Here is a 24018-nt window from a genome sequence, read left to right as displayed (position 1 = left end):
GTAAAAGCCTTGTTCCTGCATTTTGTCAGATTGAGCAGCCTAAGAAGATGCTGACAGTGGGAGCTTATTTTTGACAGTTTTGTGGAGGCCTCCTGAGGGGAGATAAATGGATTGATGAGGCTGGCTTTCTCCCCATTTCCACATACATACACACCACACACACCACCCAGCTCACTGGAGCCAAAAATATGTGCAGCTGCAGAAGCTTGCTTTCTTTTCTCTCTCTCTCTCCCTGTCTCTCTCCCTCCTCCCCTTCTGTTTCTTTTTGTTAAATTAACGTCCTGCAGAACTGGATTACCGCTGGCTAATCCTTGTAACCACAGGCACTCAAAATGGAAATCTTGCTTGGTAGCCCGTCTTTGGCATTTGCATCAGACTGCTGAGGGCAAAGATATTCATCTATTAGGATGCAAAAAAAAATGGAGTGGGGCAGGAGAAGGAGGGGAGATCCTGGGCTTCTAATGCAGGGCCATATTAGCTCTGCAGTAATTTATCCTTCCTTCCTTCCTAAGCCCTTTAAAAGTTAACGTTATGTTGAGGATAAGATCTGATCCCCCCTGTTCCATTTACTGATTTCAGTTTTGGTCTGTAGGCAGGATACCATGGGGCGGGGCGGGGGGGGGACTAGCGGGACAAAGTTGCCGTGGCTCTGGTCACCCTGAGGGGTACAGATCTGAATAAGCCATGCAATTATCTTTCATGTGGTGCAAGGATACTCTTTGTCTGGAGGCCCACGGTAGCAGCCTTCTCTGTAAATAGGATTGCCTCTGTTAGGACTCCCCCACACACACCCTGTAAGCTATTGGCAATCCTACTCCTGTTTTGACAGCTAGCCAGGAGGATGAAATTCTGGCCAGCTGGCAAACCTGCTTCCAGGGCTCTTATAATGTGCTGTTTCTATTGCATTCCATGTTATAATAGGAGGACCCTTTAGCTCGGCGTTGTGTATTCTTGTAGTCACTTTACAATGGCAGCCATTTGCTTCCTGCTTTACTACCTTTCAAGCCGCCACAGGGGCCTTTTATTTCACCATTTATATACAGTATGCTGCATTAGAACAGGAGCCTGTGCCGGGCCACCCTTTAAATGCCAGATTAAAAGCTTGTGTAGCAATTCAGGTTTTTTACCGCAAAAGAAGTACAATATTTTAATGTACATTACACAGCACTTTATGTGGTTGTGCTTGAAAAGCACTCATTGCATTATCCATTGGGCTGAAGGGGGAAAAGCAGTAATCCTAAGCACATTTACTGGAGAGTAGAAGAAGAAGAGTTGGTTTTTATACCCCGTTTTTCTCTACCTTTAAGGAGTCTGCCTTACAATCACTGCCTTACAATCACCTTCCCTTCCTCTCCTCACAACAGACACCTTGTGAGGTAGGTGGTGGAACTGAGAGAGTTCTGAGAGAACTGTGAATAGCCCAAGGTCACCCAGCAGGCTTCATGTGTAGGAATGGGGAAACCAACCTCGTTCACCAGATTAGACTTCAAAGTTCATGTGGAGGAGTGAGGAATCGAACCCAGTTCTCCAGATTAGTGTCTACCACTCTTAACCACAACATCATTGAGTAAACCCATTGAGTAAACATGCATAGGATTAGATTGCAGGGCAACTACAACACAACTATTAAGAGAGGTTTTGCGCTTCTGCTGGTTAATACTAATGCTAGCCAGCTTCTGAAGGCAACAAGATTTAAGTATTTGCCAGTCCCAAGATAGGCAAATTTATTTATTTGTTTGTTTGCTTGCTTGCTTGTTTCATTTGTACCTCACCTTTCTCCCCAAAACAGCTAACATTGTTCTTTCCTCCTACATTTTATCCTCACAACAATCCTGTGATGTAGGCTACGCCGATGGCGTGTGACAGGCCCAAGGTTACCTAACAGGCGTCTGTGGCACAGTGGAAATCTGAACCTGGGAGACCCAGGATCTGAGTCTGACTTGCTAATCACTACATCACACTGGCTCTCCCAGATACCCTACCCACCAATGGTACTGTTATTCCCACTTTGCATAGGTCACCTGAGAAGGCTGAATATACTTGGGAAGAATGCTCCATTCATGGGCCTCCTTTCATGCAGGTTGACAGGAACAACAGGAGCCCCAAAATCGTGACGGCAGAGCTGGCTGTAGAGAAGGTTATGCCAAAACACATGCACCAACGTGATCTATCCCAAGAAGCAGCTTTTAAAAATATACCTCTTTGCCCACACAGAGCAAAGGGGCTTGCAGTGCGATCCTAAACAGAGTTATTGTTTGATTAAATGCTGGAGCCTAATTTGATTGACAGAAAGTTCTGTGCTCCTCTAGAATCAGCCCCTCCCTTCTGGTGACAGTTACTTGTAACCAACTGACGCTGCCAACTGCCTCTGTCTCTCTCTGCCTCACACTCTCTCAAGATGTCACATTGTTTCAGTGAAGATGAGATAAATGTTATAGAAACCTCTAAAGGAAAATGTTATTTGTCTTAAAAGACTTTATGGACATTTATTAAAAACAGTTTTTTTTTCAATTTTAATACATGTGCTATTCATATTCCTCCCCATTTATAATATTGGCTGTTTTGAACTCTGCTGCTTGAAACAGGTGGAATATCCTGCACTGAGTGAGTGCTGTGATATTGCCCCACATAAGGGATTGGATTAATTTCCATTCCCCCCCCCCCAGTTATACCCTTCTAAGCCCATTGATTTTTATCATTGACATTGTGCAGAATGTCAGGTTGTGGAAACAGTTCAGATTTTGGAGCACCCTCTAATTTAGGACAGGTGTTACCTTCTACGCTGCCCAAAGTCTGCCGGAGAAATAGCTGGTAATGTAAACCCAGAGATATTGGCACACATATTAGTGTTTCCTTCCAGTGCAGCTTGTGCCAGTTGGGATGCTCAGAACATAATTTGTACGATGCCTGCACACAAAGTGGTGAAGTCCTCTCCAATCAGGAGATTATTCAGTGATCAGGGCTATGTGCATGCCATGATTCCACAGGAATAGCAGATGATGTGCTGGCTGATAGTAGATGTGGAATTCAGTTTAAGAAGTTCATTTTTGACCATCCAGTTCTCTAGCCCTTATGAGAGCCAGCATGAGAGCAAGCGTGGTGTAGTGGTTAAGAGCAGTGGTTTGGAGCAGCGGACTCAGATCTGGAGAACCGGGCTGGATTCCCCGCTCCTCCACATGAGCAGTGGACGCTAATCTGGTGAACTGGGTTAGTTTACCCACTCCTACACAAAAGGCCAGCTGGGTGACCTTGGGCTAGTCACAGCTCTTAGAGCTCTCTCAACCCCACCTCCCTCACAGAGTGTCTGTTGTGGGTAGGGGAAGGGAAGGTGATTGTAAGCCGGTTTGATTCTTCCTTAAGTGATAGAGAAAGTTGGCATATAAAAACCAACTCTTCTTTTTGTGGTAAAGATAAGCCTGTGACAATGCCTGCTGAAACCTCAGCCAAAAGTTGGTACATTAAGATTCCCAGGCATCAACCTCGCAGTAAAACAACAACCTGAAAATGCGGGGAAAACGTCGGGGGAAAGCGAAGTTACTTCTGAAGGTCTGAAAAACCTGCATAATTAAAACGAAGCCCCGAAAACATTGGGGGTGAATGTGATGAAAACAACCCATGCATAAAAGGCCTAAGAATGTGTTCTAGCTCCCCTCTGGCTCTGGTGATAAAGGCTTTCTGAAGGACAGCTTTTCTTCTACTACTGGTGTACAGCCTAGAGCCTCCCTACCATGCAGAATCTATGATTCTGCATGGTAGGGACGCTCTAGGCTGTGCACCAGTAGTAGAAGAAAAGCTGTTCTTCAGAAAGCCTTTAACACCATTATTGATCTGCTTGTTAAAGAGCACTTGATGGATTTCCAAGGAACTGTGCAGTTCCCCAGTATGATATATGTGAGTGTCTCTTTAAGACAGTGGGAATAACCCTCCAGGTGGGGAAAAAAAGACTTCACCTGCTGGCTGCAGACTGTGGGTGAAGACTTTTTTGTTCTGCCTGACATTCCCTCAGCAAACCCTCCTTCTTGACTTCTTGCTGTTTTGGGTTTTATATGTGTGTTTTAGCTCTGAATTTAACTGGGCAGGAAGGTGGGATATGAGTATTGTAAATAAATAAATATTTAGTGGCCCATGCTGAGCCTATCTTTGTGTCTTTTTTAGTTAGCCATGTCTGGGTTGTGTTTTAGCTGGAATAGAATAATAGAATCATAGAGTTGGAAGGGACCACCAGGGTCATTTAGTCCAACCTCCTGCACAATGCAGGAAATTCACAACTACCTCCCCCAAACACCCCCAGTGACCCCTACTCCATGCCCAGAAGATGGCCAAGATGCCCTCCCTCTCATAAACTGCCTAAGGTCATAGAATCAGCATTGCTGACAGATGGCTATCTAGCCTCTGCTTAAAAACCTAGAATCATAGAATCATAGAGTTGGAAGGGATCACCAGGGTCATCAAGTCCAACCTCCAGGGAAGGAGAGCTTACCAGTTCCCAAGGAAGCCTGTCCCACTGAGGAACTGCTCTTACTGTTAGAAAATTCTTCCTAATGTCTAGATGGAAACTCTTTTGATTTAATTTCAATCCGTTGGTTCTGGTCCAACCTTCTTGGGCAACAGAAAACAACTCAGCACCATCCTCTATATGATAGCCCTTCAAGTACTTGAAGATGGTTATCATATCCCCTCTCAGTCTTCTCCTGTTCAGGCTAAACATACCCAGCTCCTTCAATCTTTCCTCATAGGACGTGGTCTCCAGACCCCTCACCATCTTTGATGCCCTCCTCTGGACATGTTCCAGCTTGTCTACATCCTTCTTAAATTGTGGTGCCCAAAACTGAACACAATACTCTAGGTGAGGTCTAACAAGAGCAGATAAAGTGATACCATCATTTCACATGATCAGAACACTATACTTCTGTTGATACAGCCCAAGATTGCATTTGTTCTGGGGATAAAGGTTCTTGTTCTGATAAGACCTTGGTACATCTGCTCCATTTCTAACTCTTGAGGGTGGGAGTTCAGCAAGTATCCTCCCAAAATCGTCATATACCCAGAACAGACTTTATAAATCTCTCTGAAGGAGGTTCCATGTGCATTCATGCATAATATTTGCTTCCCTATGCATTTGTGCTTAAGTGAGCATATGTTCTACAATATAACCATGGTAGGGTCATCTATTTAAATTTGCCTTTCAACGCAGCATATTGACAGAAAATATATTCCAGTACTGAGTGAGCTTATTCTCGTTCTCACTACGCACACACACATTCAACCTATAAAGCAATTACTGTAACTGGAAGATATAATTTTATTTAATCCTTTATGACATTTTTAATTAAAAAGGCTTTAGTGCTTTTTTTCCAGCCTGGTATTAGATTGCACTCTAGATACAGCACCCATGTGGTCTCTGACAAGAGGTCAGTAAGCCTACGCTATGAAATATTCTCCCCAAAAGGGCTTTTGACAGATTTGCCTTGGATAAGAGACACTGTTTTAGAGCAAATTTCCTCTTCAGTATGAAAATACGGCTTCTGCTTTACCTAAGGTAGCTGCAGAATAACACACCACTCTGTGCGCATAACTGACTATGTTTTCACACTTTTTAAAAAAACATTCGGTCTTGTGCTCCTGCTTCAGCACTGAACAGCTGAACTCTCTATGAACCACTTAAAAGCACTGATTGAAATTAAATGTGCTGTAAATTATGTACTTCCTGTCTGAATAACACTGCAATGGATTTGTTCCCTATTAAAAGTAAGTTTTTCCTCTGATTTAATTTGTCACTTCATTAATACAGCTTCTAATTTGCACCAAAGGCACCCCCCACCCACCCAACGTCTGGAAAACAAAATAGGGTTTCACTCTTACCTTCTATTTTATTTACTTATTTATTAGCGTATTTGTTTACTTATTTATTCATTACTCAGATTTCTATCCCGCCCTCCCCAGCTGAAGCTGGGCTCAGGGCAAGTGATAACAATAAAATTATAAATAAAAACAATGCATACACATTAAAACCATATCCAATATCATTAAAACAAAAATAAAACAGTCTTAGCTACAACATTAACACAGTAGATGGTGCACAATTAGAAACAAAATAACTGCTGAGTGCTCCACAGTCAGACAGAACTCCCCATAGCACTTGAAGACTGAAACCAACTTCCTTGGGCTACTGCTAGCCATGGGGGTGGGGAGAGACTAGGGTACCTGCTTTTCCCTATGAGGCATGTTTCATCTGAAGAAACAGCATGGGGAAGAGTTAAAACAAACCTACCTCCAGTATCAAAGCGCTAATCTAATTGTCTCCCTCCCCGACTGCCTTTTAAAGGCAAAACTATATATCACAGGATTTGATCCTAGATCCCTCAGCATAACATGTAGTTTGGCCCATACATAACTGGAATACAGTTGCATCTAATGTCAGGCTATGATATTTTTGGTTTTAAGTTGCTAGGCATGATCGGAGTCGTAACGCAAGAGTATTCCAGGTACATACTAACAAAAGCATTGATAGGTTTGCCAAGCTCGTTTTCGCTACCGGGAGGTTTTTGGGGCGGAGCCTGAGGAGGGCAGGGTTTGAGGAGGGGAGGGACTTCAATGCCATACAGTCCAATTGCCAAAATGGTGATTTTCTCCAGGTTAACTGATCTATATCGGCTAGAGATCAGCTGTAATAGCAGGAGATCTCCAGCCGCTGCCTGGAGGATAGCAACCCTAAGCACTGAACTTGCATGCCTTAAATGCAAGCAATCTACCTTGCTTAACTTGGAGATTGCGACTTGTTCCTGTCATGAGCTAGACTGATCAATCGAGATATAAAAGCTGCACAAAACTTCACCTCCACTTTAACAGCGTTGCTGTTAACTGCCTGCCACTAAATGGGCTTTTTGTCATTTGTCCTGGCCTTTTGGACATAAATTTTCACAATTCCGTTTAAAGTATGACTCTTGCATTTCTTGATAGCAGAAAAGAAGGGGGGAAAGGAAAATTCCTAGCTCAGTTGCAAAAAAGAAAAAAAAAGACTTTTAAAGCTAAGGTATTATTGAGTACATTCCTGCTTCTTTCCCTTAATGAGCCAATTTGGTTAAAAGAATGCTTTAAGGCATTCAGAAATGCTTTAAAAGCAGCAGGTCCCTTCTGGTCTATATCCCAAGATGCAGCCAAGAGTGAAATTTTATAGCCGATTGAAAAAAAAAAATAAGATCCTATTCTGGAAAGTCTGACACACCCTTAATTATAACAGCATGAGCGAATCCATTAAAATAAAATACATCAGAGACGCAGAAGGGCTCTCTATAATGCGGTATTAGATCAATGCAACCAGTACCAGGCTTAAGAGTTCCAGGAATCTTCATTTTTCTACACTGAATGAAGAAATTATAATGGAAACAACAGTGGCTGAGGCTGGCAACATAGCTAGGGTTGCCAATCTCCAGGTACTAGCTGGAGAGCTCCTGCTATTACAACTGATCTCCAGCCGATAGAAATCAGCTCACCTGGAGAAAATGGCCACTATGGCAATTGGACTGACTCTATGGCCTTGAAGTCCCTCCCCTCCCCAAACCCCACCCTCCTCATGCTCCACTCCCAAAATCTCCAGGTACTTCCCAACCCAGAGGTGGCAACCCTAGACATAGCAGGTCAGCTTCCAAAGACGTTGAACATTAAAAGGTACACACAAAATGGCAACTTGGGCAATGCTAAGAGAGTGATCATGGCATAATTTGTGTTGCATGTGATGTTTAAACTTTATTGCACAGAAATATGTTCAGCTCTGGTGAAGTGAGAAGCAAGGAGACAATCCCCATGAGTACTGCTCTGCACTATGTGGCACTAGGGTTGCCAACTTCCAGGTACTAGCTGGAGATCTCCTGCTGTTACAACGGATCTCCAGTCGATAGAGATCAGTTCACCTGGAGAAAATAGCCATTTTGGCAATTGGGCTCTGTGGCATTGAAGTCCCTCCCCAAACCCCGCCCTCCTGAGGCTCCGCCCCAAAAACCTCCCACCAGTGGCGAAGAGGGACCTGGCAACCCTATGTGGCCCTGTAGGCTGTGTGAAAGTAGCACTGAATTGACCACGGATAGGAAAAATGTACAAGGGTCAAACTAGACACAGTGGCAACATTCATATATGTTTAGTCTTGTGTTTTCCTGTTCAGGTGTAAAGCAGAAGTTAGGAGATATTTTAAACAGGAAAGGGACTGCATATGTGAGGGGAGGCAAATAAGGATGTGTAATCTGATCCAGCCCCGATCTGGATCAGATTACACATCCTTATCAGATTACACATCCCAGGCTTCCCCACTCTTGTCAGATCTTGAAAGCTAAGCAGGGTCAGCCCTGGTTAGTACTTGGATGGGAGACCACAAAAGATGTCCAGGGTTGCTATGCAGAGGCAGGCAATGGCAAACTACTGCTGATCATCTCTTGCCTTGAGAACCCTATGGGGTCACCATAAGTTGGCTGCAATGTGACAGCGGTTTCCACCACCACTACCAATCTGACCCAGATCATGCCTGTTCTTTAGTGTATATATCACCCAACTGCAAGACTTTCTGACATTTGAATCTGACCATTATTCACCCCCTTGCTATCCTCTTTCAGTTTGAGAGACACTAAGGGGAGAGAGTGATGCAGCAGGTACCTGTCTGATAGGCTTTTCATCCATCCAGAACAGTTAGCAGATGTTCCTGCCAAACAGGATCATAATAATTGGTGTTGTTTCAATAAAGAATTGAGCATGGTGGTAAAAGCATTAGATTTGCTATCAGTGATGCCATTATGATTCCTAATTGGTTTGTTAGTGTGTAGTTTCACTAGCTTCCCAAATAAAGCCAGTGAACCATCTATATAAACCTATCTTGATAGAATTCCACAGAAACAGCACAACCAAGTCAATATCTTTCACTACTGTAAGCCTTAACTGAAATGCAATAAGTTTGTTGCTTCCAAAATTATACTGACTATGTCTGGAAGCAAAGGATATAGCCAGGAACTGGTGAGTGGACTCATAAAGTTTGGAACATGATGTTAATAAACAAATTCACTATGTACAAGAATCCATGGTAGGGAAACTGTATATTTAGAGGAAATTTTTATACAACAGTGGTAATTTCTGAAACAAAGTTCATCCTCTGGAGAATGTTGAATAGACAGTGTTTGTATCAGTCTACACATACTGTCATCGTGACACTTGTTTTTTAGTAGTTTTCTAATACAATAAAATGTTTAAAAGCCTTAGCTTTTACGTAATGGTACTCCTACGTAATGGTCCTCCAGGATTTATACCCACATAAAGATGACATGTATGGTCCGGTTACTATTATGGTTGAATACTTTGATCATAAATGGCCACTGGCCAGTACACCCTAAAGCATTTGTAAAACAATTGTGGAGGGGCCGTGGCTCAGTGGCAGAGCATCTGTTTGGCATGCAGAAGGTCCCAGGTTCAACCCCTGGCATCTCCAGTTAAAGGGACTAGGCAAGTAGGTGATGTGAAAGACCTCTGCCTGAGACCCTGGAGAGCTGCTACTGGTCTAAGTAGACAATACTGACTTTGATGGACCAAGGGTCTGATTCTGTATAAGGTAGCTTCATGTGTTTTTTAATCAAGCACTAGAAATTGCTTGAACTTATACTGCAAATGTATTCTGTGTGCACACACTATTGCTTTCTTATGGCTGTCCTCTTGCTCCCCTGACTTCCCAACCTACCCAACAGGGGGGAAAAATCTATTAAATTATACCAGTGGAGATTTCCTTGGTTGTCCTGATCCTGCTGGGTGGGGTAAGGGAGAGCTGCCTGGCTTGTCTCTCTAATATCCCAGCCTTCCTCGTTTTGCCTGCCTAGCTCCCCATACTGAGTATGCTCATCAAGTGTTCTGAATTGGATCACAATACAGTGCATGGTTTTTGCTGCCACTAGGGAACTGTACTTTGACCCATTGAGTTCTGAACATGCACCAACATGACAAATGCCACCAAGTGCACATGTGCAAAAGTAGCATGTGCATTCAAAGGTTGTTTATGAATGGATATTTTCACTCATGTTTGCCCCTGGTCTGTCCCAGTTGTTCCTTGGAGTTAGGCATGAGTTTTCTCTCCATTAGAGATGACCTTGCTGCTAGCCCTCACAAATCCTAGGAATTCCGGTTCCTCTGTTAACCCAATTCTTCCTTCTTCCCTGAGCTCAGCCCAGGTGAAATCCCCATGCATAAGGCAAAGCACAGAGCACACAAGCTTTGTTTCTCTCACAGCCAATTACAAAGCAGCTTGTAGAGGCGGAGATTCAAATGCTTCCTGCTTCCCCAGAGCTTTTTGAGCAGAAGGCTTTTTAAAACTGAGGCTTGGATCCCCCCTTTTCAAATTGCTCATTTTTTGTTCTTAAAATGCTTTTTATGCAGTAATTGGGTTGGGGGGATTTTCTCTCACAGTAAACTCTACAAAGTAAGCCAATTACAAAGCAGCAGTTAAAGGGGCGGGGACTTGATTTGAGCTTGGAGACTGCTGTTGCATAGATTCCCAACAGGAGAGTATGGGTCCAGCAACAAACCTCAGGTAAAACTCCCATGCATAAATGACCAAAATGTAGCTGATTGTAAATGATGTATAATCCAGGGGCATTCTTAATCCCAGCACTGCTGTGATTTGTCAAAAATGGCTACCCAGCCACCTGTAATACAGATGCAAAACCACATGAAATGCTTATTCAGAAATGTGATCATCCATGTGAGCATATGGGTTGCTCAACTCATGAGAACAGGAATTATGAGCACAGCAGGACAAGTCCAATGGTTATATCTGAAAACATGGAAGCATCATCTTACATAGAAGCATTACTCTGTACTATAGTTAACCCTGCTCACACATAAGCCATTCATAGACATACTTCTACTTTCATTGGCATCAAAGGGACTAATTGTCCTAAATCCGAATACCTCAGTATGATTGGATTCTCTGATGTGACTGCTTTGTGGACCCGAAATATTTGTGGTCTTCCCTGAAGATTTCATCCAGAGCGAAGCATGAACAACATAATGAGGGATCTATACCAAGGATCTTTTGAAACAAATCTCAACTTTTCAACCCATGTACTATGCTCCTTATTTCACCATGTAAATTTTATTTTCTACTCATGAATATGTCAAAAGCTTAACTAGAGCCAGGGTTTACTGTTCTTAATGCCATGTGACTTCATAAAGAAAAGCAGGCCTTTGAGCATGGGCAGATTTTTTTAAAAGAAACTAAAACATAGCTAAACCCAGAAGTATCTGGGATTTTAAAAAAAAATATATTCAAATCATTTATTTATATTTATACCTTGTCCTTTCTCGGTAGGGCCGGCCTCAGGGTAGCGTACAATAACAATCAATCAATAATTAGATATATAAAAACACTATTAAAACATATTAAAACCATGAATCCTAATATAATCAGGGATACTTTCTTGTAAACAGGCATATATTTAAAAATTAAATAGTGGTACGTCCAACCTTTTCAGGGGGCTAAAGTCATGTCATGTTAAAACATTTTTTGAGACCCAGCGTGGTGTAGTGGTTAAGAGCGGTGGACTTTAATCTGGAGAACCAGGTTTGATTCTCCATTCCTCCATATGAGCGGTGGTGGACTCTTAATCTGGTGAACCGGGTTGCTTTCCCCACTCCTCCACATGAAGTCTGCTGGGTGACCTTAGGCTAGTCATATTCAGCCCCACCTAACTCACACGTTGTCTGTGGTGGGGAGGGGAAGGTGATTGTACACTGATTTGATTCTTCCTTAAGTGGCAGAGAAAGTCGGCAGAAAAAAACCAGCTTGGTGTAGTGGTTAAGAGCGTTGGTTTGGAGTGTGATCTGGAGAACCGGGTTTGATTTCCCCTCTCCTCCACGAGTGGTGGAGGCTAATCTGGTGAACTGGATTTGTTTCCCCACACCTACACACAAAGCCAGCTAGGTGACCTTGGGCAAGTTACAGCTCTGTTAGAGCTCTCAGCCTCACCTACCTCACAAGGTGTCTGTTGTGGGGAGGGGAAGGGAAGGTGATTGTAAGCCAGTTTGAGTCTCCCTTAGCTGGTAGAGAAAGTCGGCATATAAAAAACCAACTCTTCTTCAAATAAAGCCTCACTTCGTTCAAAAAACACTACCTGATCCAACACCAGCTTCTCTATAAAGTTGCGGCATGGCTTGAAGTCCTAGACAGAGTGGAATATATTCTGCTGTTTCAGGACTCTTTTCCTCCTCCAAAGCTGGAAATGGTTGGGAGGCTGTCATGCCTAGCTCTCCTCTGCCCTCTTGTGGCATTACCACTCACTTTTTGAAAACAATAAATGCACCAATGAACCACTGTCAAGGCAAAGAATATTATGCCTCTTGGGAAACTGATTTGCATCTTTGAGGTGGGTCATTTTGTACCAAAGCACCTACTCTTATCAAATGCAAAGACTGTCATTGGGGAAAGGCTAGGGGACACATAACTAATTGGCTTTCTGATCCAGTGAAATATAAAGGGGGTTTAGGTGGACCAACTCATCAGCCCCTGAAACTTTTGTGTGATGTATCGTTGGAGGTACTGTTTGTTCCTATGGATTCATAAAAAGCATAGTATAAATAACAAGACTCCCAGAAACCGGAGAGAAGGCAGTATAGCCACTCTTAGTGGCTAAACTGGGAAGCACATGGATGATATTAAAAGGGTTACAAGAAAAATCAAAGGTCTGCTCATCTGATGAAATGAAAACACTGCATGATTAGTTTCCTTCCAATGACCTGCTAGTCGCCTGCCCCAATCACTGGGTGTGGAAGTGAGCAGCTTCAGGTCAGGGGTTGCAATCAGCTGCAGGGTGGAATATGAAGGAATACTTGAGGGGCATTACCACCTTGAGATGTGTCAAGAGTAACTTTCCGCAAGAAATGACAAAGGCAGTTTGGATCACTGGTGCATGATACCTTATTAATTCTACAGAAAATCAGAATAATCACATGTTGCAGTTGATCAGATCTGGAAATGTTACTGGGTGACAGCATAAATCAACTTCCTGTCCGGATTCTAAATAGGTAGATATTTAGGCCTATTATGCATACACCTGAGCAATCCGTGAAATGGAAGATGCACTTTTCTAGAGGATAATTTTCCATTAAATGTGAGCCTGTGATTTGGCTCAGCGGTGATCTATTAGAATCTTTCATAATTCCTAGGAGTCTTTGGGGGAAGCAGCTTTCTCTTTTAGACAAATGAAAATACTCCTGTTCAACAGAGAAGACTCTTTTGCTAGGGAAATCTGGAATGTGCCGAAGAGTATCAGCCTTAGTGCATTTATAAGCAACTATAGTGAAGGAAAATGCTTTTTAATCTGATGTAGAACATCCTTGAGAACCTCTTCTCTGGAAAGACTGGCATCAACCAGTTGGCATGCAGGATTCTCCATCCTTCTGTAAGATTCTTCGACTCTATTAAAAAAAAGAGCAAGTAATGTTACAAATGGAATCCCAGCCTATTTTGAATGGATTTTAACGAGGGTAGATTGGATTGTTAGCGATAACACTGATTTAATTTAGTTTTAGATTCTGCTTTTTGATCGATGTCCCTGAAGTGGTGAGCAAGTAAAATACAAACATTCAATTCTGAGTCTTTTCAGTTTTCAAAACTTAAAACCATAAAAGAGATGGATGCGTAAGGACGGAAGAATGTGGGAAGGGTGAAGAGGGAAATATGTTGGAAAACATCAATGTAAAAAAAATGGTTAGAACACGTGAGTTGTCATGTTGGATCAGACAAATGGCCCATTTTTTCAAGAATCATGATTCCCAGGTGCCACTGGGAAGCCGAAAAATAGGACCAACTAAGAAAAGCCCTCACCTGTTGACTGCTCCCCAGCACCTGAAAACCCTGGACGGCCCCATTCAGCTATCACGGCCAACGGCCAGAGATAGACCTATCCTGCAAAAAATCTATCCAGTCCCTTTTCAAATCCAGGTAAGCCTGTGGCCATCACCAAATCAGGTGGAGTTTCTACAAGTTAACTACCTGTTGTACCACTTTCAATACAATCCTATGCAGTTACCCAGTCTAAGCCCATTGAAATGAATGGGCTTAGACTGGGGTAGCTCTCTTTAGGACTGCACTGTTAGGTTTTCATTTTGTCTCTCTTGAATGTACTGCCAATAAGTTTCACCAGACCTCTAGTATTACACAAGAAAAGTGTCTATCTCTGTCACACATAGCTTTGTAAACCTCTATCATGTCTCTCTCTCAGTCACCTTCCCCCCCCCCCAAATTAAACAGTCCCAAATGTTTTAGCTTTTGTTGATGGGGAGGGAAGTCGGTCCAGCTGATTCAGATGTTTCATGGCAAGAACCTTCCCCACTGCCTCTCTGGACTTTGCTTGTCCCTCAGGATAGCTGTTCTTACCTCAATGCAAAACCCACTTCAGGTAGTGTTAATTAAAACTGGTCGGACTTTTCCCATGAGCAGCCTAATCCTGTGTATGATTACGCAGAAGCAAATGCAGTGAAATGTCTTTCCTATTACATGTGCATAAGATCGCAGCTGTAATGTGCTCAGACTCACTAATGCCAGTTTATACGATGGAAAAGGATGAATAATAATGGTTCGTTTGAGTAGGACTCATCACTAGCATTGTATAGCTACAAAGGGAGATTAACATAATACAAAGAAGAAATTCTGTTGTGGCCATAAGGCATAATGACAAAAATAATTGTTTTATGGGAGAGGAGGAGGAGAAGAGTTGGTTTTTATATGATGATTTCTCTTACCTTTTTTATAAGGAGAAACAAACCAGCTTACAATCTCCTTCCCTTCCTCTCCCCACAACAGATTCCTTGTGAGGTAGATGAGGCTGAGAGAGCTCAAAGAGAGCTGTGACTAGCCCAAGGTCACTCAGCTGGCTTCATGTGGAAGAGTGGGAAATCAACCCAGTTTACCAGATTAGCCTTTGCCGCTCATGTGGAGGAGTGAGGAATCAAACCCAGTTCTCCAGATTAGGGTCCACTGCTCCTAACCATTAGACCACGCTGGGAGCATACAGAATGTTTGTGCCTGATCATTCTTACTTGTTCATATCAGGAATGGCAGGTTTCTGAGTTTACTTTGTTTTTTTAGAAGAGCCCTTTAACTTTTGCAGATACAATCAGACACTGACTAGAATGCAGCAATGCCCAAATAGAGGCATAAATGGACTTAGTGCAGCGCTGCTTGGGCAAGATCTTGTGTCACTCCGGGCCCTTTCCTCCCTACATATTATAGTGCTTGGAAACTGATTTCTCAAGATATTGCACATGTGGAAATGTATGTGGAGATACAATACGTCTGACTTAATGTGTGTGGTTTCCGTGGTCTTTTTCTTGTTTTCGCTTGCACCAGGGCTCCATGGCAAGAGCAAACTGTGTGCTGGATCCAACCCAGTCTTTACACACTGGAACAGCCTTTTCTACAGATCCAGTTTTTTCATACAATACATGCCTATTTGATGCTCATTGTTACCAACAGACCATCTTCCTTTAAGAAAGTTATAATTATGCTTCCATGAGAAAGACAATCAGGAATCAATCGAGTAGAGCAAAGGCCCCGAGTTACCCCAGGGGCATAAAAAATCTTTGATCCCTTGAATCTTAGGGGGGGGGGATTATGCTTAAAGAGGGAGAAAAAAATATTGCTTAAAGTGTCAGGCAAAGCAGAGCTGAGAGGGTTTTTTTTCTAAGCTGCATTTGAACTTTCTTTTGATAAGCTGCTACTCCTTTCTGGGCAAACACCCAAAATTATTAAATAATGTAAACAAAGCTACAAATTTGTCTGAGAGGTACATGATATTTAATAGTTATTGTTGTGATTAAATCTGGATGGCACATAAGTGTAGTTTTATTGTCTGGGGAGATCAAAAACATAAGGAAATCAGGTGGAGCAAACCTATTTGAAAGAACTCAAGGCTGCATGGGAAAGGCTGTGAGAATATAACACCCTGGTCCACATATAAGCAGGAACAAGGAAGGATAGATCTCTGTAAGGATCAATGTAGGAGGACACTATGGGCAAGTTTAAAATCAAAAGGGGGAGAATCTATAAGGAGCTGCAGGGGCAGCCCTGCCATCCCCCCACTGAGGGCAGGGGATTCCATGCTGCCAGCAGGCACTTCCCCACTGCGGCTGAACCGCCGGCGGGGGGTGGGGGGGACAATGGCTAGAAACCAGGAGGAATACTGGCAGTGTCCCAATGCACTGAAGTCACCCCTTATGGATCCCCCAGCAACCCACTGACATCACTGCATGCTGCAGAGAGAGTGACATCAGTGAGTCGCCAGTGACATCATTACATCACCAGTGAGGGTCCCCAGGAGAACTCAACTTTGATCTGTCCGTAAACAGAAGTGAACTTTTAACAAACATATTTTTATTTCTCCTACATTTTGACTGGAGTTGTGAGAGCACTAAACAAATATGAAAATGTGGCGAAGTTGGACCCAGGAATCTGTCAACCGAAGGCACTAGCGATGGAAGATTTTCCCCACTTTCACGCCCCAACCCATTAGTCCCTGCCAGCCCTGGGAAAGCAGATTCCTGTGGTTGCAGGACATGCATGGAGTAATAGTCATGTCAATTAGGGGGTTCCACTAAAGAGAGGGTAGGGAGAAAGATAGACTTTCACATGAACGCACATGAAGCTCCCTTCTACTGAATCAGACCCTTGGTCCATCCAAGTCAGTATTGTCTATCAGGCCGGCAGCAGCTCTCCAGGGCCTTAGGCAGAGGTCTTTCACATCACCTACTTGCCTAGCCCCTTAACTGGAGATGTGGGGGATCGAACCTGGGACCTTCTGCACGCCAAGCAGATGCTCTGCCACTGAGCCACGGCCCCTTCCTGCCTCTCTGGTCAGCAGAATTGTGCTGATTGACGAGGGAATGATTCCCCCTTTCCTCACTGTGGCCTACAGACCCCTGACTATCATCCTTTGTGGGTCCTCTGACCCTGGGAATCATTTTCCACAATGTAGGAAAGAAATATCTGATACAGAGAAAGGAACATCACCATGGAGAAAAAGAAACACCTAATCCAGGTGTTACAATAATTTGACTGCAGTATCCCACTTCCGCTCCTTCTTGGCAGAATGAGATGGTATGGGGACAGGATGAGACAGAAGGAGAGTCCAACTGTGCCATCCTAAACAGAGTAACACTCTTCTAAACCCATTTATTTCAATGGACTTAGAAGTGTGTGACTTTGCTTAGGATGACACTGAAATACTTTTCAAGCAAAGATAACATCCCAGCAAGTAATGTTTAAATTATCCAAAATGCTGTCTTACTGGTTTTAACCAGCTTCCCTCCGTGCTCATAAACATTTGTAAAAGTGCTTTGGTATAAACTATGGTAAGGCAACTTTCTTCCAAATGAGGACCCACAGGGGCTTGCATCATTCTCCTCTCCTCCATTTTATTCTCACAACAACCCTGTGAGGTAGGGTAGGCCGAGACAGAGTGACCAGGGCCAAGGTCACCTGGCAAGCTTCCATGGCAGAGTGGGTATTAGAAACTGGGTCTCCCAGATCCTAATCTGGCACTCTTAACCACTGCACCACACTGCCTTTATTTGAATGAACCCCTCTTCATTTCCAGTTATCCAGGCTGCTGAAGGCTAGGGCTTTATATGTGGAGCACCGCATGTACACACTGGGATTGTGCAAATACTTTCCCCTTCACATCCAGATGTGGTTTATAGTGTGAGCGTGTGTGAATCTCTCTTCCCCAGAAACACAGTACACCATTCCCCTGCAATGTGTGACAATGAGAACTGTGCACATTTCTGGCTTTCTGGATTGAGGCCACAAAACATAATGATGCTTGATGATATGAAAGGGTTTAGAACGTACTTTTGGCGAAAGAATCTGTTTGCCTCCAGCTCTTCCTCCTCCCTTGTTTTCTCTATCCCTCGTCCCTGCAGTCTCTGGATTCGTTCCTCGGGACTAACTGTTAGCAGTATGACCAAATCTGGTTTTAGCAGGTCTTCGGGCCAGCAGTATACTGGATGATGCACTGGAGGGAGATCGGACACTTTCCCGCTTATTTCCGTCGCAATTGCATAAGCAGCAGTGCTATGCCAATACCTAGTAGAGATTATACACACCAGGGTGAGATTCATATTCAAGCCATGAAGAATTCTGCACTGCAAAACAACAGGTTCTGCAAATGGAGCATGCGATGTTGAATGGGAAACACAGGAGCTATACAAATCAGTAGATGTCCTTTATGCTGATTGTGATTTTTTGAGTACCATCAATCATACTGGTACCTTCTGCCTAAGAACCTCAAGACAGTATATGCAGGCAGTATATTTCTTGCTCACAACCACTCAGTGGGGATAGTTTAGGCTGGGTTAATGGTGACTTTCTCAAGCCCTACAGTGAGCTCCATAGCTCAGTGAGAGTTTGAACTCAAGTATGCCCAGTCGAAAGCCGACATTCCACCAGCACCACCACACTGGCTGTAGTTTAAAGCTCTGGTCAGGGATTGAAGTGGTGAAGGAAGTAAATGACAGACCATGAACAGCCAGATACAGAGCACCAGCATAGAATATCCAAGGCAGTTCAGGACCCCACCTTCTCTCTAGTTTGGAGTTATAAATATAAAAACATCATATCATTACTTTACATTTGAGTGCAGTTGTCTGGCCCCTGATGGGAGAAGGTAGCACTAACTGAGCAATTCACAACCACTTGTATCTGCAAGAGATTTTAAATTTACCCCAGTTTTACAAGAGTAGATCACAATGGGCAGCCCTGTTAGTCTGTCACGAGCAGCAGAAAAGAGCAAGAGTCCAGTAGCACCTTAAAGACTAACAAAATTTCGTGAGCCACAGTTCACGAAAGCTCATACCCTGCCAGAAATTTTGTTAGTCTTTAAGGTGCTACTGGACTCTTGCTCTTTTCTATTACAAGAACAGAGTAAAGAGTAAGTAGTCAAAAGACAACCATGACTATTTTCCTATATTTACTGTTCTTCAGAAATAACAGAAGCATGAGTTCGCAAATTATTTTCAATAGTGTGCAACGGGGAAGGAATTTTTGTCTTACAAACCTGTCTATTATCACTGGCGACTTAGTGGATGCTTCTGCAATTTCAGAAGCAACGATGTAGTTGGTCAGAGCATAAAACGCTTTTCGAATGAGTGTTGGTTCGTCATCAAATCTCTTTCTCCACTGACTGACGCAAGATGGGGGGGATCTCAAGAGTATGGCATTAAGTAAGTCCTTCAATGACCGAGTTATGGTGGTTTTGCCTACGTTTTACACAGGGCGGAAAACACATTGATTATTCATAGGACAAGTATTTATCAGGTTGATAAAAATCCGATAATGTATTTTACTCATGTGAAAGGACGTTACATTTAGAATGGTGGCCTAATGAGAGCCAGTGTGGTGTAGTGGTTAAGAGCGGTGGTTTGGAGCGGTGGAGTCTGATCTGGAGAACTGGGTTTGATTCCCCAACTCCTCCACATGAAGCCAGCTGGGTGACCTCGGGCTAGTCACAGCTCTCTAAAGCTCTCTCAGCCCCACCTACTTCACAGGGTGTCTGTTGTGGGGAGGGGAAGGGGCTTTCAAGGCAAGTGAGAAGCAGAGGTGGTTTGCCATTGCCCTCCTCTGCAGTCTCCCATCGAAGTAGCACCCCTGCTTAGTTTCTGAGATCAGGCTATACCATGCCACCTTCCCTAATTTTGCTGGTCATAGGGTGGAAATCACCAGCTCAATGTCAATGTTTTTAAAAGTAAAAAGGACCATGTATTAGAACAAAACAATTAAAAAGTAACGATAAGTATATACACACAGATCTATCTGTTGTGTAGAGCTTGCCCCAGGATGGCAGTGAGGGTCTAACTTTGCTTTTTGGTCCACCTCTGGTCCTGTTGACTAGACAAGCACTGGGAGATCCTTGTTCAAAACATAATTCCCAGGTGCATGGGGGCCTGATTTGGATTTGGTATGTGGGGAGAGGGGGCTTAAGCCTTTTCCCCCACATTATTTTCTTGACCTGACAAGGCCCCTGTGGGCACTATTTGCCCCATTGGGGAAAGCTGCAAGGGGGCAGCTGCCTGGATCCATTTCAGGTTGGGAAAAAATGGAGCAGCAGGGAAGCTTAAGCTTCTTTTCCCAGGCACCATGGTCCTGATCTGGATAAGGCCCCCTGCGCACCTTGGAATTAAGTTCTGAGCACAGAACGTCCAGCGCACATCTGGTTGACAGGACTCAGGACAGACCTGTATATTATGAAAGGATCCCTATATTTTAGGGGGAAACAGGCCTGTCCTCTTTTGAGTTTTCAGTTGAGCTGCAAACTCCATTACACAGAAATGAGGATGGCGCATCACCATCCTAGACAAGGGGAATCTGTGTACAAATGCCACATCTTTGCCCATCCGACACAGATCCACTGGGGGCTCAATGGAGAATTTCCTGTAATCTGGTACCCTTTTCCACACCACATTATAAATAAGGCTGTGTGTGAAGCACCTGAGGATCTGAGGTACAATTTATTGGTCAAACCTCTTTTGACACAAGTTTTGAATACACACTCCACTTTTTGACTGTCTCAAAAGGCATCGCCTTGCTTCTGAAGAAATTGGTTCAAAAAGAAGCAAGGCTTTGCCCCCCTACTAGGGTGCAAAGGTAAGGCTGACCCGTCTTCCAAACTGGAGACTGTTTAAGCGTTAGCAAGAAACTATATTTTCCTTGTTTCCTATATGCTGTAGTTCATTTCATGATTTCCCACTATCTGTTTGTACATGTGTAGATTAAACTTGTTAGACTTTCTGCTTCAACGTTTAAGAAACTTTTGAGGTTATTTTTCCCAAGAGTCAGCCACTTTTACTTACACTAAAATATGATTTCAGAGGGTAGCCATGTTGTTCTGCAGTAGAACAGCTAGATTTGAGTCAAGTTGCACCTTAGAGACCAATGAGATTTTCAGGGAGCTTTGACTCTCGAAAGCTTATGCCCTGAACATTGAGAGAGACAGACAGACGCACCCAGCTTGAAAGGGTAGTTTTTGTGAATCAGGAGGGGAAAAAACCTCCAACTGTGCATGCAATGGTGAGATGTATCTTCATTTAACAGGACCACTGGCGCTTTTATAATAATTTATTTGTGGCATTGGGTTTGCCATAGGTCCTTACCTGTTGCATCCAGTCCCTCAATAACTATCACAGGAAAAGATCCCCTTTTTGGAAGTTTAGGGCACTTATCCACAAGATCGAGGACCGCTTTGGCTTCAGGAATCAGAGTTGTGCACTGTAATTAAAACAATTAATTCAGAAGCTCCTACTTGCAAACAAGCATTTTAGTTAATTAATCAATTTCAGAAAAGAAAATTCTATCCCACCTCTATGCTATTAAAACAGTAACAAGCATTGATGTAATCAGCTTCAACAACATTTGACGAATATAGAGAATCAGCACAAAAGATTAGTAGACCTGAGAACTTTGGACATTACGGCATTAAGAAAAAACAGGAAGAACAACCCAATCGTGTTTCTTGCTTCCTGGGGTTCTTTGGAATGTCTGGATCAGAGCTTGACACCCAAGCCCTTGCCCAGGAGATGCATATTCCTTGGGTGGAGGGAGATGTTCAAGGTGCAATTTGGTCATTACCCAGAAGCACAGAAAACACAAGCCCTCCTTCGTCCTCACCACCTATACCTGGTTAGGTATGAAGCTGCCTTCCAGTCCATAAACTATCAACCTTCTTCATGTCAATGGACAACCCTTAAAGATGTGTGTGTGGGGTGGTGGTGGCTTAAAAGGGTTCAGAGCAATGTGTGAATGTCTCCATGGTCTAATCACCCTTCTTTGAATCCTATACACAAGGGATTTTAGGAACAGTGGCCCAAAAGATCTCACCTTGCCCACAACCCAACCTGTTTTTATATATATACACATACACATATATAAAAATTTTTTTATAGGGTACAGAAATAAAAAAAGGGGACTGGGGGAAAAAAAGGAAAGGGTTGAGTTTCTGTGTCCAAGTTTTGTCAACACACTAAAGACATATCTCAGAAATCAATTTAGCTTAAAATACACCCTATTTTTTTTTACAGTAAAATGTATATTTCCTCTTTGTAGACATTTCATAAGCCAGTACTGATAACGTCTTTAATAGTAATATAAGTATCGTCTATTAAAGGCTAATACTAACCCCACTCCTTTTAACATCTAGCCTGATGGAAGACTTGGGGGGGGGGAGAGAGACTGTTATTTTAGCTGGTCTAACAGATTAAAGCCCTGACCTGGATCTCGTCAGATCTCAAAAGCTAAGCAGGGTCAGCCCTGGTTGGTATTTGGATGGGAGACCACCAAGGAATACCAGGGTTGCTGTGCAGAGGAAGGCACTGGCAAACCACCTCTGTCAGTCTCTTGCCATGAAAACCCCAAAAGAGGTTGCTATAAGTTGGCTGCGACTGGACGGCACTTTACACCCACTAGATTAAAAGAGCTCCATGGAGCAGAGTGGAAAGCTGTGGTACTGCAGTCAGAAGCTCTGCTCAGGACCTGGGTTCGATCCTGGAGGAAGTCGGTTTCAGGTAGCCAGCTCCAGGTTGACTCAGCCTTCTACCCTTCCGAGGTCGGTAAAACGAGTACCCAGCAGGAGGTCAAGTGTACACAACTGGGGAAGGCACTGGCAAACCACCCCGTAAGCATAGTCTGCCTGCTCAACGCCAGGGTGGGCCGTCCCCCGTGGGTCAGCAATGACCCGGCGCTTGCACAGGGGACCAGCCTGACCTTCAATAGAAGAGAACCCGTGCCTTTTGTTTTGGGACGTGGCCCCCCCTGGCGACCCGCTTTCTCCGCCCTTCTTGAGCGGCGCTGCCCGTCTTGCAGGGCTGCACGCTGGAGAGCCCTGCGCTAGGCTTGGGGGGCCGGCGAGCGCGCTCACCTCCTGCAGGACCCGGCGGGCGGCCGGGCGGGAGCCGAACCCGGCGGCGTCCCGGAGGTGAGCCGCCGCCGGGTGGGAGGCGGGCGGCGGCGCCCCCACCACCCGCGCCCGGCTTAGCAGCTCCTTGCCCCCTGCCTCGGCCAGGCGCCACAGCCCGCGCCACAGCTGCCCGTCCTCGCCCTCCTGGTAGACGGCCAGGTGGGCCGGGGCCGGCAGGCAGCGGCGCAGCAGCTCCTCCAAGGCGCGCTCGCCCTCCGGCGCCGCCCGCACCAGGAAGCCCCGCTCCCGCGCCGCGGCGGCGGCCCCGGGCCGGTACGAGAGGAGCGGCAGCGCGGCGAAGGCGGCCTGGCTCAGCTCCCGCCGCAGCCGCTCGTGCAGCCGGGCCGCCCGCACCGGCTCGCCGGGCACGCAGAAGGAGTAGCAGCGCCCCGGGCCAGGCGGGAAGCCGCGGGGTCTGGCGCCGCCGCCGCCCGCGCTCCCGCCGCGCCGGCAGGCGAAGTCCACCAGCTCGCAGCCGGGCAGCTCGGCCACGAAGCGGCGCTCGGGACGGGGCGGCCGGGCGGGGGGCAGCGCCATGGGGCTCCGCAGCAGCGGGGGCGGCAGCGCGCCGCGGCGGAGCATGGGTGCTCCGCGGAGCCCTGCCGGCGCTCGAGACGGGCTGCGGCGTCAGAGCGGGGAAACGAAAGGGACCGAGGCGGCGGGCTTGGGGGTCCCGGGATCTCCTGGGCGGCTGGCCCGCACGCAACCCGGGGCGGGGCGCCGCCGCGGTCACCCTGGCGGGGAAACGAAACTGAACAGGCGGACGGGTCCGCCTGGCGAGGGAAAAGCTGGAAATTGGCCCGAGGACTAATGATTGTTCATTCCCAGTGGGTCGCCGGGTTAGTCTGTCTGCAGTAGTCGAAAAGGGCAAGAGTCCAGTAGCACCTTAGAGACTCACAAAAATATTTTCTGTAGTCAAAAAGGGCCAGAGTCCAGTAGCACCTTAAAAGACTAACAACAATATTTTCTGGCAGGGTATGAGCTTTCGTGAGCCACAGCTCACTTCTTCAGATACAGCTAGAAAGTGAATCCATCGGTCTTTAAGTAGAGG

At 44.9% G+C, this 24018-nt stretch overlaps 1 protein-coding gene across 1 annotated transcript; it reads right to left on the bottom strand.

Annotated features, from left to right (window-relative positions):
• Positions 1 to 13316: 13316 nt before the first annotated feature.
• On the bottom strand, positions 13317 to 23549 carry CMPK2 (cytidine/uridine monophosphate kinase 2). Its single transcript, XM_056856555.1, has 5 exons — positions 22929 to 23549; positions 21169 to 21283; positions 19077 to 19278; positions 17873 to 18106; positions 13317 to 13440 (listed from the first exon to the last, which is right to left on the bottom strand). The coding sequence occupies exons 1-5, from the start codon at positions 23547 to 23549 to the stop codon at positions 13317 to 13319; spliced, it is 1296 nt and encodes a 431-aa protein (XP_056712533.1).
• Between the last annotated feature and the right edge of the window lie 469 nt (positions 23550 to 24018).

The sequence above is a fragment of the Euleptes europaea genome, chromosome 10 (genome assembly GCF_029931775.1).
Source record: "Euleptes europaea isolate rEulEur1 chromosome 10, rEulEur1.hap1, whole genome shotgun sequence".
NCBI classification, from domain to species: domain Eukaryota; kingdom Metazoa; phylum Chordata; class Lepidosauria; order Squamata; family Sphaerodactylidae; genus Euleptes; species Euleptes europaea.
This window is presented reverse-complemented; position numbering and strand designations above follow the sequence as displayed.

Excerpts from the sequence above, each read along its gene's own strand:
- CMPK2 (XM_056856555.1), bottom strand. The coding sequence starts at position 23,549 with ATGCTCCGCCGCGGCGCGCTGCCGCCCCCGCTGCTGCGGAGCCCCATG. Across the intron at positions 18,107-19,076 it reads TCGCCAGTGATAATAGACAG|GTATTGGCATAGCACTGCTG; the intron begins GTTTGTAAGACA and ends AATCTCTACTAG. Across the intron at positions 13,441-17,872 it reads AACAGATTCTTTCGCCAAAA|AGTCGAAGAATCTTACAGAA; the intron begins GTACGTTCTAAA and ends TTTTTTTAATAG.